The sequence below is a fragment of the Leptonychotes weddellii genome, chromosome X (genome assembly GCF_054177405.1).
Source record: "Leptonychotes weddellii isolate Sample4059 chromosome X, ASM5417740v2, whole genome shotgun sequence".
Lineage (NCBI taxonomy): Eukaryota > Metazoa > Chordata > Mammalia > Carnivora > Phocidae > Leptonychotes > Leptonychotes weddellii.
The window spans coordinates 75,078,123-75,093,376 of NC_138385.1; the positions used below are offsets into that span (position 1 = coordinate 75,078,123).

The window sequence follows — 15,254 nt, forward strand, 5'->3', positions numbered from 1 at the left end:
GGACCATCTTATGTACTTTCCTTACACCAGGCCCTGAATATAACCATTACTCTAGAGAACTACAATAAGCTATTTATAAAATGAATACTCAATTTTTTTTGAATCACAAAGAGCCCACACAGATTTCACTGTATTTCATGACTGATGGGTAGGAATGAGCCACAGCTGAGAAAGTCTAGACCAGGATTTGACCCTAACACAGAGAGCACTGTTGGTGAATGATGCTCACGAAGAAATCTTTTATGTGGAAAAATGTTCCCCAAAATTTCCAGTACTGGATGTAAATGATTGGGAAGAGGTCACTGGAAGTGGTAGTCCTTAGAAAACATGATGCAAAAAAATGATATATAATGAAGATGAGTCCTGTAACTCTATGCAGAAACCAGGAAAAATGGTAAATAAAACTATCAATAAGGGTTCAAGTTAATACAATGACAGGCGCCTGGGTGGCTCAGTTGGTTAAGCGACTGCCTTCCGCTCAGGTCATGATCCTGGAGTCCCTGGATTGAGTCCGCATCGGGCTCCCTGCTCAGCAGGGAGTCTGCTTCTCCCTCTGACCCTCCCCGCTCTCATGTGCTTGCTCTCTCTCAAATAAATAAATAAAATCTTTAAAAAAAAAAAAAATACAATGACTACCCTACCAATAAGGCGAAAGGTGAGTGAAAATTAAAAGTGGTCTTCTACATTGTTGTCTGCACTAAAAAACTTTTAAAGAATGACTTGTAACCACCAGTATCTGAAGACACCACTAGTGAGAACACATGAGTAAATATTGGAGATAATTTTAATAAATTCATTACTTTATCTACATAATATTAAAACAGGAGGTAGAGTCAGCTGACCATACTACTGTAAAAACGTTTATTCCAAAACTAAAGATGTTGATGGAGATGAAATATGGGCAGGACAAATATGTAATACTGATATAATAGTTATCAGAAATTAAGAGTACCAGAAAATTGTGGAAGCTTGATGTCATCCTGTGAATAATAGGTCTCATACCTAATGAGATCTATGGAATACTTCCATTATACAGAGACAAAGACTGTAATTTACTTTAGAATTCCAAATTCAGAAATTGGTGGTTGATATTACCACAGAAGTGACTTACTACTGCAGAGAGTTTATTATAACAGGAGAATTTTACTAGTTTTAAAAAGTATACCACCCCCTTTCCCCATATTTAAGGATCTGTAGACTGACCGTTTGGTATTATTCAGTAGAGTATTGTAATAGAGGAAAAGTTATCAAAGTTAGGAGAAACAGAAGGTGTGTCAATGAATTTAGGGGAACATCAGTAACAAAAATCCAAGAGCTTAATACTATATGCCGGGCATTGTTCTAGCATACATAACTTGCCCAAGGTCATACACCTAATATGTTTATAGTCATTTTCAAATCTAGACAATCTGACTTGTATCCAAGAGTCATACCTCTAATTTTATGGAGCTACGGATAATTTAAGGAGGGAAAACTGAAGAGTGAAAACCTTCGTATGACAATACAATTGAGATGAGGCAATGATTCATGCAGAATTTGACTAAAACAAAGCCGGAAACCCTAACGAGGCTGAACTGCACATGCACCATCATCTCCTGACTGCCCCAACAGCACAGTACTCAACTTTTGGCAATGAAAAGAATCGAAACATCACATACAAAGGAAGTAAGTAAAAATTAGCATTGTAGCACATAGGATTTATATGGCTCCATTTCGGGGGAAGGCCTGCAATGGCACTTGTGAGGACTTTGTACCAGCAAGAAGAGATGAGACCATGACAACAAATCTGCAGTATGTTAAACTGAGCCCAGATGCTTGAGTGATTGATTGGGTGTATTACATGGAAACCTCCTGTACTTCTCTCAGATTTTGGTTGCATTTGGCACAGAACATAAATTACATGGTCATGTGCCAATATTGCTCTGATCATCTTATCATGCTACTTAGAAGGAACTCAGGCCTGAAACGGTACAAGCTCATTGCCTGGTGCCTATCAGTCACCTGATGCTTAGATTGCTTATCTAGCTCTACAATCTACTGCCTAGGTCTCAGCTGGCCCAGAGGTGGGTAAATTGAAGAACAAAGGAGTCAATACAATTAGTAGGCATATCTGAAGAGCTGCTTAATTTTTCCATTATGTTTATCTGGATTTTAGATGGGAATATACATATACATCCTGTGTTAAAGCAAATCCTATGATTTATAAGAATCTTGGGATTTTATTCAAGAATGCCAAGATTCTAATCTACTCTTCAGATAATGAGTATTAGAAATATAAAATAACTATTGGCTTCTGCAGACTCTTATCTACTATAAAATGTTAAATCAGTAGTATGTTCAGTAACCATTATGTTCAATTCTATTTCTAGCAGTGGTAGTACAAAGTTTTCTTTCTGTGACTATGGGAACAAGGTTGGGCCTACAAGACAGTGGAATATGTACTAAAAATCCATCCTTACTCTAACACAGATAAACACAACTGCCAGAGGGCAAAAAGGAGTACTGAAACAGAGCTCCACATAATGGCAAGAACTTAAAAACTGGCTGTTGAAACCTCAGGAAACTCTACCCTAACACGTTTAAACAAATTCGCACTTTGAAAACCAGCATAAACGTGGATTTTTGTAGTTCCACATCGTTGTTCTTGTGAATTTTCTAATTCACAAAGTCTGAAAGATTTATGAAATAAGGAATTAGGATTATAAAGGAACCATAACATATACAAGAACAGACTTAGACAACACAAATTTTCATGAAAAAATAAAGGTGATAGTAGTAATGAAACAAAGGTTGAGAATGAGTCAAGTATATTCCAAAGAAGGTAACAACCAATTATATAGTACAGGCAGGCAGAACTCCCGGAGAAGAAAAAGAAATCAATTTAACAAGGGGATTGGGGAAGGTAAGCACTAAGAAAGAGCTGTGAAATGCTGGCTTGAAATTTACAGTGGGTAAAAATTCAGAGTAAAAATGGAACATAAGCTCATAAAGGAACACAGTTAATAAGACCTATTATCATCCATCTTTTAAAATACTTTTGTTGTCCATTTGTGAGGTAACTGATGAAAAAAATGCTGGGAAATTGCTGTTATTTCCTGTATTTTGGGTGAGCTCACAATACATACCTCTAGCATATAGCCTCATGCTTTCCATGTAAGTTGCAAGGTTTTCTGCTACCAAAGTAACTAGGGCATGATTGTGCTGAAGTTGATTGATTAAGTCATGGCGATAAAATACATGGGGACTTCGCTGAGTTTGACTGAAACGAGAAGAACTTAACAATATAATTAGGCAATTAAACTCTGTTATAAGCAAAAGAGCTTATACAATCTAAATTCTTAGCTCCTACTACAAAAATTTAAAATGGTTTTCCTCATGACAGACTTACACTCTTGGCCATTTACTTTAATTACAGTATCAAATAATTTTTTAAAAATGTCACAAAAATCAGACATTTATTCCATTTTTCTTATTTACATGGAAACTATAATGTTCTCCAATCTCACAACATGGGCATCTACTTCAACGACTAATTTCTACTCCTATACTACAGTAGTACTAAAGCACTTGTCTAATTTTACACATTATTTCCAGAATTAGAGAACAGGAACATAATCCTTGAAAGACTAGTACCACAAAGATTATGCTACAATAGTGAAGAATTTGATCAAAGAAAATGCTTTCTGTAAAATTTTATTTATTCGCCATTCAAGGTACATTCTGGACACTTGGTTTGTAGCTATATTTGCCCACAGGTAACACCAGAAAGACATCTAGTCCCTTTCCAACCTGTTCTGATACCTTCACTGAAACCAATAAACTCTCAGAGCCATTACTATTCTAGTGAAGATGAAGCCACTGTAACCTGAAAGAGTATGGAAACTGCTCTTTCTACAACAGACAAATTAATTCATTTGAGAAAGGCAAAAAGGCATTATGTACAGTGGCCCAAAAATAAAAATATGTCCCTCAAATAAATGTTACTGTTAATAAGATATATGTCCGGATTTCCTTCACTGTTTATCCCTACAGCTTTTCTAATTTCATATTTTTTCAAGCCTTTGGATAAAACTGAGACAAAGTTCAACCACTGAAACCAAAATATATATGGCCTTTTCTGTCTTGGGCATAATCTTAAATAATCTGCTGCAAAGGATCTTTGGCAATCATATAATTTTACACATAAGAAAAACATGTTTCTTTCAATTAGTAAATCTTTTACAAGATGATATGACTGTTTAGACTCAAGGGTTATACCCAGGAATCCTGACCCCATTATTAAGTATTCTTGGTACTATACCTAGCTCTCTGCACATTATTTTTAACTTTTCACATTATCTGTTCCAACTCTTATAAACAGAAAATACCAGAACAAATTATTCCAGTAACGAGAAGTCGGCATGTAAGAGGATTATATTTGAAGACCACTATTTATAAATACATACATATATACATACATAACGACCACTTTACAGAAATTTAGCTAAAATCAATCAAAAAATATTTTAAACCGTATCTTATCTTTCATGAGTAATACAGAATATTGCTGATTCTGATATTTATTACTTAATTGTGGCATACCTTCTCATCAATAAAATCAAGGATATAGATATGATACAGGAATCTTTTGTTCCAAATTAACCCTTCTCTTAGCCTATCAACTCCCCACTCTTTCCTTTGAAAAATTTGTTTTTACCAAGTGACAATGCTATTTCTTTTCAATAAAATATAAAAATATTGAAATTTTCTGTTAAAAGCCTTACCTCAAATTTTGAGGGGCTTCACCAAACAAACTACAAATTTCTCTAATTTGTTTCAGTGCAGGAATTACCCATTTGTCATTTGTACGAAGTTCTTCTATAAAACGATCTATCCACTGGATCTTCTGTGTGTCACGGTCCTTAAACAAACAATTTCAATGTTTTAGATGGGTCATACACAGGAAAACTCCACCTCCAATGATAAAATAAGGCTTTTCTTATAAGATCATCATCACAAGCATGTAGTAATTGCAGGTAAGAGTTTAACAGTGTTTAAAAGCAGTAAATACATTTTTATTTCACATTTACTACCAAAACTACAAAAAGTAAAACAGTACTATCCAATGTTTCAAAGAATTCTATCATATAGTAAAATTCAGCAATAACATATAACCCCAATTGTTATTCCAAATGGGATTGTTTTAGCATAGTGAGGGACACCGAAAATTTCTATTTTCCCAAGAAAATAATGGTATGGCAACTAAGTTAAAAAAAAGTTCCACCAAAAATCAATATAAGGACATATGGACATATACACAAAAAGATAAAAGGAAAGCAGTTATAAAAGTATTATAAAGTCAAAATTATTTCAAATATGATGTTTCACTTTTCATACCTTATGTACTCCTTCCCCTAAATCAACAGTAATCAGAAATATAGGTTTCTGCACCTAAGAAGTTTAAGTTTGGATTACTTTGTGTGTGTGTGTCTCTGTTTAATGAAATAATTTAAATTGAAGCTTCTTATTAGTATTTGGTATACTAAGTGTTTAATGACCTGTTACAAGCAAGTATAGGAAAAAAAACCTGAATGGCACCTGAATCACATACACCTACTTGATCTTATTAGCTCCCACCTACATTTCAGTTCATCAGGGTAGCAAATAGTTTCAACAAGTGGAAAATTAGTTAATCAGCAATTTTCACTTTACCATAAGTTAATAGTTAACATACTACAAGTTAGAATCCAGGGAAGCTGTTGTATGATTTGCTCAAAGGAAAGGCTCAAAATGTTTTACTATTTAGAAAATTCTATTAATTTTTCTTAATTTCCCTGTGAGCAAAGAAAACTCAAATTCTCTTACCTCTAAAGTCCCTTTAATATCTTATGATCTATTTGAAACTGATATTTCAGCACCATGCATCTGACAATACTACCACTATATAACCTGTTTTGTTGTTTTTTTAATACTGTCTTTCTCCCAAGGAGACTAAAATGCTTTTCAGATGATACACAAAATTTTGACATAGAGACCTAACATGAGGAAGGCAGACTTACTGAAGAAAGTGAGTCAATTCTTGAAGATCATTTCAAAAATAACATCAAAAGATGTGGAACTATTCTGTATCTAAGCCATCCTGAGAATGAAGGCAAATGTCAGAAAAAGTGAACAAAGGGGCACATCTTACCTGTGAGCAACTATAATCTAGTATTTTTATGTGGGCACTGAGAGCCAGGTCCATGATGTCTACAGGTACATCATCACTGTGGGCCAGATTCCACAGTAGGTTCAACACTTTGTGTGCCATTACACCATCTTTATCATCTTCTGCGAGGCGACGTATCAGCTCAAGTAGCTTTTCACGCTGCTTTTTACTTGCATTTGTCCAACTGGCCTAGAAAAAAAATTTAAAAATGACATGAAAACAACACATTTACCCATCAGTGATTAAATTAAGTGTCATGGGATTAACTATATTCATGGGAAAAACATGCTGAACACAGAATTATTCTAGTGATATCCGAGAGATAAGATAGGGCAGAATTATAAACATGAGGACAAAAAAAAATTCTCTATTTATAGAAATACCTAACATTGGGGTTTTTCAACCTTGGTACTGACATTTTAGGCTGGAGAAATCTTTGTTGTGGGGATTTTCCCGTGCACTGTTTAGCAGCATCCCTGGCCCCTACCCCATAGAAGCTAGTAGCAACTCTTCCTCCCACCTGTGACAACCAAATTATGTCCACATCCTGCTATCTCTGACAGTGGGGGTATGGGGTACAGAACTGGCCCGTTGAAAACCACATTCCATTTATCCATTCTACATAGCAATTTTCTTGCTTGCTATTACAAATAATTCTGCTACAAATGTTAAACGTGAATCCTGGCGTACACATGCATGAGTTTCTCTAGAGGATATATTGAGAAGTCAAACTGATGAGTCATGAGAATCCTACACTTTTCAAGAGATATCAATCTATTTCCAAGATGGTTGTAACAACTTATGTTCCCACCAGCAGTCAGTATAACAAGATACCTTTATCATCTAATGCCAGTTGTTAATGGAACACTCCTCATGAACACTGCTATTGCCTTAAGGTCGTATGTTCTTAGTCCACAAATTCACCAATCATATGGTTTTCACAAATCCAATACTAACAACTGTAGAGAGACCACTACACAATATGGCCTTAAAAAGTGCATGATAATACCAATGCAGGTATCGCTACAGGGGCTCTTGGGCTACCTTATAAATTACATTTCCATTTGCCTGTGCACATCACCCCAGAATACCAAGCTATTGGTAATCCCTTGTTATTGACATTTTATTTTTTATTGCAACCAATCATCCTTCCCTGAAGTCCTACAGTGCATCTGAACCTATAATAAAAATTCAAACTGCTAGGGGAAAGTAATCCATACTCACAACCTGAGTTTAAAAGATTCCGTATTTATCAGGGCTATTATTATAAAAATGAACATTAAGTTCTCATTGGAAAAAAAAATGACCAATTCCTTCACACCAGAAATTGTTCAATAATTTCTATTGAAGTATTTATTGGCTAAGAGCAACTCACAGATCTAATAAGGTAATTTTATTAAAATGAAGTGGCACTACTTTACTATGCTATTACCTTAAAGCAATCAAAAAGATGATCAAGTTGTTCAGGAGAAAAATCCCACGCTAACTTTGCCAGTAGATCATGTACATTCTTCACAATGGCTTCATGCTTCCCTGCCTATTGAAAAACCAAAAGTAACATAGCATATTAGAATTTGAACAGCAGATAAGTTGTGTATACACAACCGCTGGCAGCTATTAAACTATTCCCACCAGCTTCATCTAAGTGTAGAACATAAGAAAATTCTTAACATTTTAAAAATGCTTTAGAACTGGCCTCTAAAGCCTGACAAATTAATTCCTTGATATACTGGTTAATGGTTACTTGGGAATTCATGTGAGCCTTTATTACAATTTACTGAATTTAACGTGCCAATTTCAACATTGCAAGTAGGAGAACAATAAGGCACACCAATGGTACTGTTCCAAAACTGGAACCTTAAGCACTCAAAGGGCAAACTGAATGTTTTCTTGGTTTCTACAGACTCAAAACATGAAGCTTTGTAATCTTAAAACTCAACAATACTTCCCAAGTGATCCCAGTAGAAACTTGTCATTGAGGTAATCAAAGGAATCACCTAGTTTCTAGCTATGAAACCAAAAAAGTTACTTATCTTTCAGAAAAGCTATAAATCCTTTGGACTATTACAAGGCTTCATAAATAATCTAGTGATTTAACTCTACTGACATTAAAGTTTTTTCTAATTAAGTTTATGAAGAAACTAATGTAACATTGTGTAAATAAAATACTTGAGTCAAAAATCTGTAGGGAAAAATTAAAAAAAAAAAAAAAAACCCACCACCTACAAATTGCTAACCTGTACCAAACATACAGCAAATTATGAATGTATTTAATTATTTCGGGGCGCCTAGGTGATGCAGTCAGTTAGGTGTCCGACTCGTGGTTTCTGCCCAGGTCTTGAGGTTGAGCCTTGTGTCGTGCTCCGCACTGCTTAAGACTCTCTCTCCCTCTCCCTCGGTCTCTCCCCCTCCTCTAAAATAAATACATATTTTTTTTATCGATCTTTAAAAATATGTATTATTGGCTATTTAAAATAGATTTCTGTAAATCACGAGCATTTAAACATACTAGAAGTCAAACAATGTAAGTGTTCATCCTGTTTCACAACTACTATATTCCTTTAGTTTTTATTAGTATCTTTCTTTTAGAAACCAAATAGTTACCATATGAAATTTCTTACCTGTGCTGCCCAGATATTATCAAGATCTTGTAAAGTCAGAGCTTTTTCTTTGATGACAAAACGAAGAATCTTCTCTAGCTTTTCTACATACTGTGGTTGATGCAGACTATCTCGCAATACTATGGATAAGATATTGTTCTGCTGTATCCATTCCTAAACATAATTCAAAAACTTGATTTAAAGAAGTAACTGAAACACAAGCTTTTTTAAAAAATACGTATGAAATATCATTCACACTTTAAACTTAAGTATGAATTAAAAAATACAAAATAAATACAATAATGTAATAGCCTTAATGTGCTGTTTTAATTCACAACTATGGAAAAACCAAAATAATTTCATGGAACTTAATTTTACACATACAGAAATGTTTCCATGACTCAGAAATAGTATAATTATTAAAAAGATTCTACTCCAGCATTTACACAGAAAAGTATTATTTAAATATAGCAAGCACCGTGGTTTAGGTAGAGTGGGTACAAGACCCATTTTAACATTTTTGGTTTCCTTACATTGGTTGTGATTTTGATGAAAACATGCCCTCTTAATCTTTTGCTTTTATTTATTAACCAATTATGCTATTACTGCTTATCCAATAGCACTTTACTCTTCCAAACAATCCTAATGAGGGATATATTATCCTATTATGGAAGAATAAAAAGGCTCAGAAATGTTAGAAGTGGAACTGGAATTAAGGCTGCATGCTTCCAAAGTCTGCGTTTCTGTAACACTATGCTATGTTGCTGACTGGCATTTATTTAATATCTATACCAACAGAAGAAAACTCTAACTCATGATACAAAAAGGTAATAGCCCATACTGTGTAATTTACAGTATTCAACTTAATGAGATTAAAAAAGTATTAAGACCCCAAATGTGCTGGAGAAGTACACTTCTCAGGTGGTAAAGGTCCATTTTTATTTCTAACCTGTTGCAGGTACATTTATAAAATACAGGAATTATGTGGCAATGTCAAATTGCTACAAAAGTTTCTGAACACTTGATGCCATTTTCTGTACTCCTCTAGCATTGGCGACAGTTCAAGGACCAGAAGCAGACCTCAGACCATACTCTGACAAGCACTGTGTTCAGAATTCCCACAAAGTAGACAAACAAATCACATATACAAAATCAGATGTTTAACACTTGATCCTTAACACAGAGCCAATGTCTACGCATCTTCCACATACCTTTTATCACATCCTAATCACTGTCTCCCCTATTAAACTGAGGCTGGCTTGAGGGCAAGGACAGTTCTTTTACCGATGTCTGCTCAGTACTGTCAGACACTATGCACTAAAGTTATTCGATCAATACTTTTCAAGTGGCATACTTATATATTTTAAAACTACAAAATAAAGAAGTATCTATGGTAAGGGGTGCCTGGGTGGCTCAGTTGGTTAAGTCTCGGCTCAGGTCATGATCTCATGGATCATGGGATTGATCCCCACGCCAGGCTCTGCACTCATTGGGGAGTCTGCTGGAGATACTCTCTCTCTCTTTCTCCTTCTGCCCGACCCCCAACTTGTGCACTAAAATAAATGAAATCTTAAAAAAAAAAAAGTATTATGGTAAATAAAGTTTCCTAAACATTCAACATTAGGATAGTATGAATAGAAGTGCTTAAGTTTTTAAAATAATAAAACATTAATTCACGTACATCTTACTCCAGTAATTGTATAAATCTGTAAGTGGCATCAGTCAAATGAACAAAAGGCCACTTCATTCATCAGATACCAGATACTATCCAATCTATTCTGAAGATCATCTTTATCTACTCCATTTCAACCAATCCACCCAAACAAGCTAATAATTACTTCAGAATACTTACATTCAGCATTAAGTTTATCGAAGATGTGCAAAGATACCTATATCACTACCAAATAAGCTATGCTATTACAAAAAGTTCCAAGGATTGAGTCATAAATCAGTCCCAACACCTCCCAGTTTCAAGGTTTTCTTTAAAATGTTGTAACATTTGGTAAAGCCATTCTAATTTTTGCCTTAGGCAGATTTTTATTCATGAAAGAAGAACCAAAGGACTTACTGCCATTCGTTCAGCTGTAAGCCACTCTTCCTCCTCGGGGTTACCATGCCGGTGAGTATAGTAAGACACACTAGATATCACCTTATTAACCTCATTCAGTGCATTCATCTTTCCATTGAAAGACGAAATTTGCAGTAATCTAGAACAGAAATTCAGTGTTAAATATGATTCTAAATATTCACACAGTTTATTTCAAGAGGAAAATATCTTACCTAAGTATCATTTTTAACCTAAATATTTCTAAATTTTTTACAGTTTCTTCTTGCCCTGGAACCCTTGAAGCTAAATTCTTCAAAGATTTAATAATCATTGAAAGAGCATCATTTTTGGCTTCATTCTTTGCTTCTTTTTTCAGCTCTTCATCAGTTAAGTTTTCTAAAAACTGTGGAACCATTTCTATTACTGGAAGAAAGTACTTTTTCACTGTATGAAGAGTGAGAAACTCATAGCATTGCCCAAATGGTCTGAAACAAGACAAAAAAAAAAAAACAAAAAAACTCTTGTAATACTCATTTTCTTACAATCAACTAGGACTGAACTCATACTTATATTACTTTTTTAAGAATCCAAGTTATCAGTTAAAGAAGAAACCATACTTGAAAAAAGAATATTTTTATCAAGGAATTAAGTAGCAATTCCTATAACGCACTGAAGATTCATTTAAAAACATAACTTACTTAATAAGGGCTGCAATTATTTGAACATTTAATGCTGATCCATTAATAAAACGATCATGCAAAATCTGGAACCCATTTAAAGTGCCGAACTTGTTGAGAAGATCCACCAGCCAACCCTGTAATACACAGTTAATGAAAAAGGTTGACTTCCTGCTTTTAAAAAGAAAAGCACCATCTGAAGTAATTTCTTGATTGAAACGAACTAGAAACAGGAAACTCAATAAAAGAAAATCATCATGTAAAATCATCTTTGAAATAAAATATTACATATTATTCACAGTAATCCTGTCTGTGAGAAAAAAGCATAAGCAGCAGTACAGATTAGATCACGAAGGCACAGTTGGTTGGTTGTACCAATAGAGCTGGTGAATAGGCATTAGAAGCCATGTTTCTATTTCAGAGATCCCACTGTAGGAGAATATCTTATTATCTGAAAGTTATTTTTAAAAATTTAGGAGGATTAAAAAAAAAAAACCTCTTTAAAAAATAAGAAAAAGATATGTGGTAACCTAAGATAATGTCTGAATTCATTTTTTATTGTAGTTGTAAATAATTAAAAATTTCCTGTAAATACAATAATCTTAAAGCCTGAAAGTGAACTATTAATTAAAGCCAATCCCTGGTATTATATCTGTCGCTCCAGACTAGAACATGCTGGTTGATGCTTTTGCTGGCTCAGGTGAGTGCCCCAATTCTCAGCTTAGAGGTAACCAGATGCAGTAACTATGGATTGTCTTTCACTCTTCCCTAAGGGACAGCAATAACTCACAGCACAATGAAATTGGGATAGCCAATGGTTTGTGGAGTTAAAAGCATGCTTACGTGTAGAAACTTAAGAGGTTTATATACGGATCTAAGAATCAAATCTATCTAAAAATCTATGTACCCAAGACGACCCTTTATACCTAGGTTTCTTCTAAAAAGCCACGTTTTAGAGTCCACTGAGGGAAAACCAATGGGGGAAAAAGGGAATTTCACTAAGTCTTAGGCAAAAGTAATTTCTACAGCTACTCAAGAACAAAAACAAAAAAACATGTCCAGGACAAAGGGAAAATGGAAGTATAAGGTAACTGCTTTCAAAGAGACAATATTATATGGAAGCTAAAGGTAGTTTTGATGGGATTTTATGTATCAATTAAATTCTTCACTAAATTAACAACACTTTTCTATGTAAGTTCATTATAGTATCTTCCTACCTTTTCATTTGGTTTTAAAAAGCTAATTCAAAACAATTAAAAATCTGAGCATTTTAATTCACCAGTCCCTTATGGCATTCAGCATTTCAATTTCTCAAGTAACTGGAATGAGACTAATAGTCTGATATACTCAATAGTTATGTATAATATGTATATATAAAATACTGTATGTGCACAAAGTAAAAAAAAAAAAATCAGTCTAAAACTAATCTTCCTTTATGTTTTCAGCTAAAATGTATCTTTAAGCAATTAGGAACACTGTAATTAGTAATACTCAAGAAGAGCTAGGCTTCAAATAAAGATATAAAAAGATCTTCAACCAGAAGCCATTTTAAAACAAGTTGTTCCCTGTGAGTCTCTTAAGATTATCATTGACCTATAGAGCAAAAATCAGAAAGAGAAATACAGGTATATTTTGGAGACTGTCACTGTTTAGATAATAATTTGATCTACCAAACCAAAAATAAGCATGAAGTGGCAACAATATTAATCTTGGGAAATATCAGAAAATCCCAGGTCTCAGTTTAACACATTTTGAGGATTTCCACTTTTAACATTGAATAAACCTAAAGTTATATGTATAAACTCAAATTTTACTGGCTGGGTTTTCCTTTTTATAAGGCCCACAATATTAAAAAGTCTCCCTAAAGGGGCACCTGGGTGGCTCAGCTGGTTAAGCATATGCCTTCAGCTCAGGTCACAATGCCAGAGTCCTGCGACTGAGCCCTGGGTTGGGCTCTCTGCTCAGTGGGTAGTCTGCTGCTCCCTCTCCCTCCACCCCTCCCCCTGCTTGTACTCACTCTCACATAAATAAAAATCATAAAAAAATAGAAAAAAAAATGTCTCCCTTAATTATAAAATTTAAAAACTATATTATTTAATATTTATTAAAAGATGAACCGTTTAAGGATAGATTTTTTGTTTTGTATACGCTTTATGCCAATATAGAAAATTTACATTTGAGAACTTTTACAGAGATATCATGTATATTTCATTGACATTTGTAAGTTTTACTATTTTCCTTTCATTTATAACTCCTATAATTTTACTTTTATGATACATTATTAGACATTTGTATGATATACTTGATCCTGAAGTCAAAACATTAGAATGTCCACAGTGATTATGGCCTTGGGTCAAAGCCACCTCCTATTCTACTCTTACTTATGAGGAAAATTATGGCATATTTCATAGAACCCATTTTATGACTATTTCCCAAAGGGCTGAGCAGAAGATAATGGGAACTAACTACATGGAGAAAGCTAAAAACAACAACAAAACAAACAAACAAAAAAACACAGTCTAAAACAATTTTGTCAATTATACTTCAGTAAAGCTAGGGAGGAAAAAAGAATCCAAAACACAAAATAATGCAGAATCCCTTCATAGTAACATGAAACTACTCTTCTTCACATTAACAGGTGGTTCAGATCTTTTACAGCTCTGTGGCAGAGCAAAACTGTATTAATTATGAAAATAACAAACCAACACACTTTTGGTGATCGAGGGTCTGGAGAACGAGCGAAGAGTTCATCTTCAGGCAATTGAACACTTGACGAAACGGATTCACACGGACGTGTACCATTGTAGATATGGAATTTGCAATGAGGATTTAAGGCCATGGAGAGAAGTTCTAGAAGTGGAAACCAGTCTTGGGACAACTTGGCCACACATAGCTCCACCAGGCGATGAGTATTGTTGATAATACACCTCTGTTTAATATAAGGAGGAAAGGTGATTTATAAGATCAAAACATTACAACTCCATCTCTCCATTTGTTTACACTGATCATTTGAATTGTTTAATATTGGGATCAAACTGACAGATCAAAAAACCAAATTAACATTTACTATCCTTTATAGAGTACTTCAAAAGGCCATTTGCAACAGCTTACAGAATGAAGTAGGTACTGTCCTGTGTCTACAGACAAGACGCAAATTACTATTTTTTCTCCTCTTTGGAATTTGTACTCTAGAGGCAGCAATTCTAAAATCTATACAATATATTAACTATCCAAGATGGAAAAGATTTGTTATCTAAGCCTCAGTGAAAAAGTCTGATAGCACCTCCAAAGTTTCCATTTCTTTACTTATAAAGTTACATGTTGAATTAGAAGATGGTGGGATTTTTGTGCTATGGTTATATTTGAAAAATAGTTCACAGAGCACAAAAATATCTGCCTCACAACTATGACCAGATTTCCACAGTATGAATAGGGAACAGAGACTCGGAGTAATTATGGCATTTCATCAATCTAAGATGCATGTTCTTTTACTTTTTAAAATCTCTGAAATTTCATTGTATCTTATAATCAATGCATAGTAGTTTCTTCAACTGAAGGTGTTGTAGAGAAAACCTGTGTTTGCTTCTGCCAATCACTTGGGCATACCACGAACCTTAGACCATTTAAGGATTTTTTTTGTTTCACAACTATAATTTGATTTCAAATGACCAAACTCTTTGAATACTGGCCTGTTGTTTAAATTTTCAGGAGACTTTTACCCCAAGATGCCATGGTTGAGACAT

At 34.3% G+C, this 15,254-nt stretch overlaps 1 protein-coding gene across 4 annotated transcripts in view; it reads right to left on the bottom strand.

Moving 5' to 3' along the window:
• The window catches only part of USP9X (ubiquitin specific peptidase 9 X-linked), a 167,276-nt gene that overhangs the window by 75,870 nt on the left and 76,152 nt on the right, over window positions 1-15,254 (bottom strand). For 3 of the 4 annotated variants that reach the window (XM_081808975.1, XM_081808977.1, XM_081808974.1), the window contains exons 6-14: window positions 14,222-14,440; window positions 11,533-11,648; window positions 11,068-11,319; window positions 10,856-10,994; window positions 8,809-8,961; window positions 7,620-7,724; window positions 6,170-6,376; window positions 4,764-4,900; window positions 3,126-3,274 (exon numbers count right to left, since the gene is read on the bottom strand). In XM_081808975.1, coding sequence (XP_081665101.1) covers window positions 3,126-3,274; window positions 4,764-4,900; window positions 6,170-6,376; window positions 7,620-7,724; window positions 8,809-8,961; window positions 10,856-10,994; window positions 11,068-11,319; window positions 11,533-11,648; window positions 14,222-14,440 — 1,477 coding nt within the window. The remainder of the gene's footprint in view (window positions 1-3,125; window positions 3,275-4,763; window positions 4,901-6,169; window positions 6,377-7,619; window positions 7,725-8,808; window positions 8,962-10,855; window positions 10,995-11,067; window positions 11,320-11,532; window positions 11,649-14,221; window positions 14,441-15,254) is intronic. The other variant, XM_081808976.1, reaches the window with a different exon arrangement.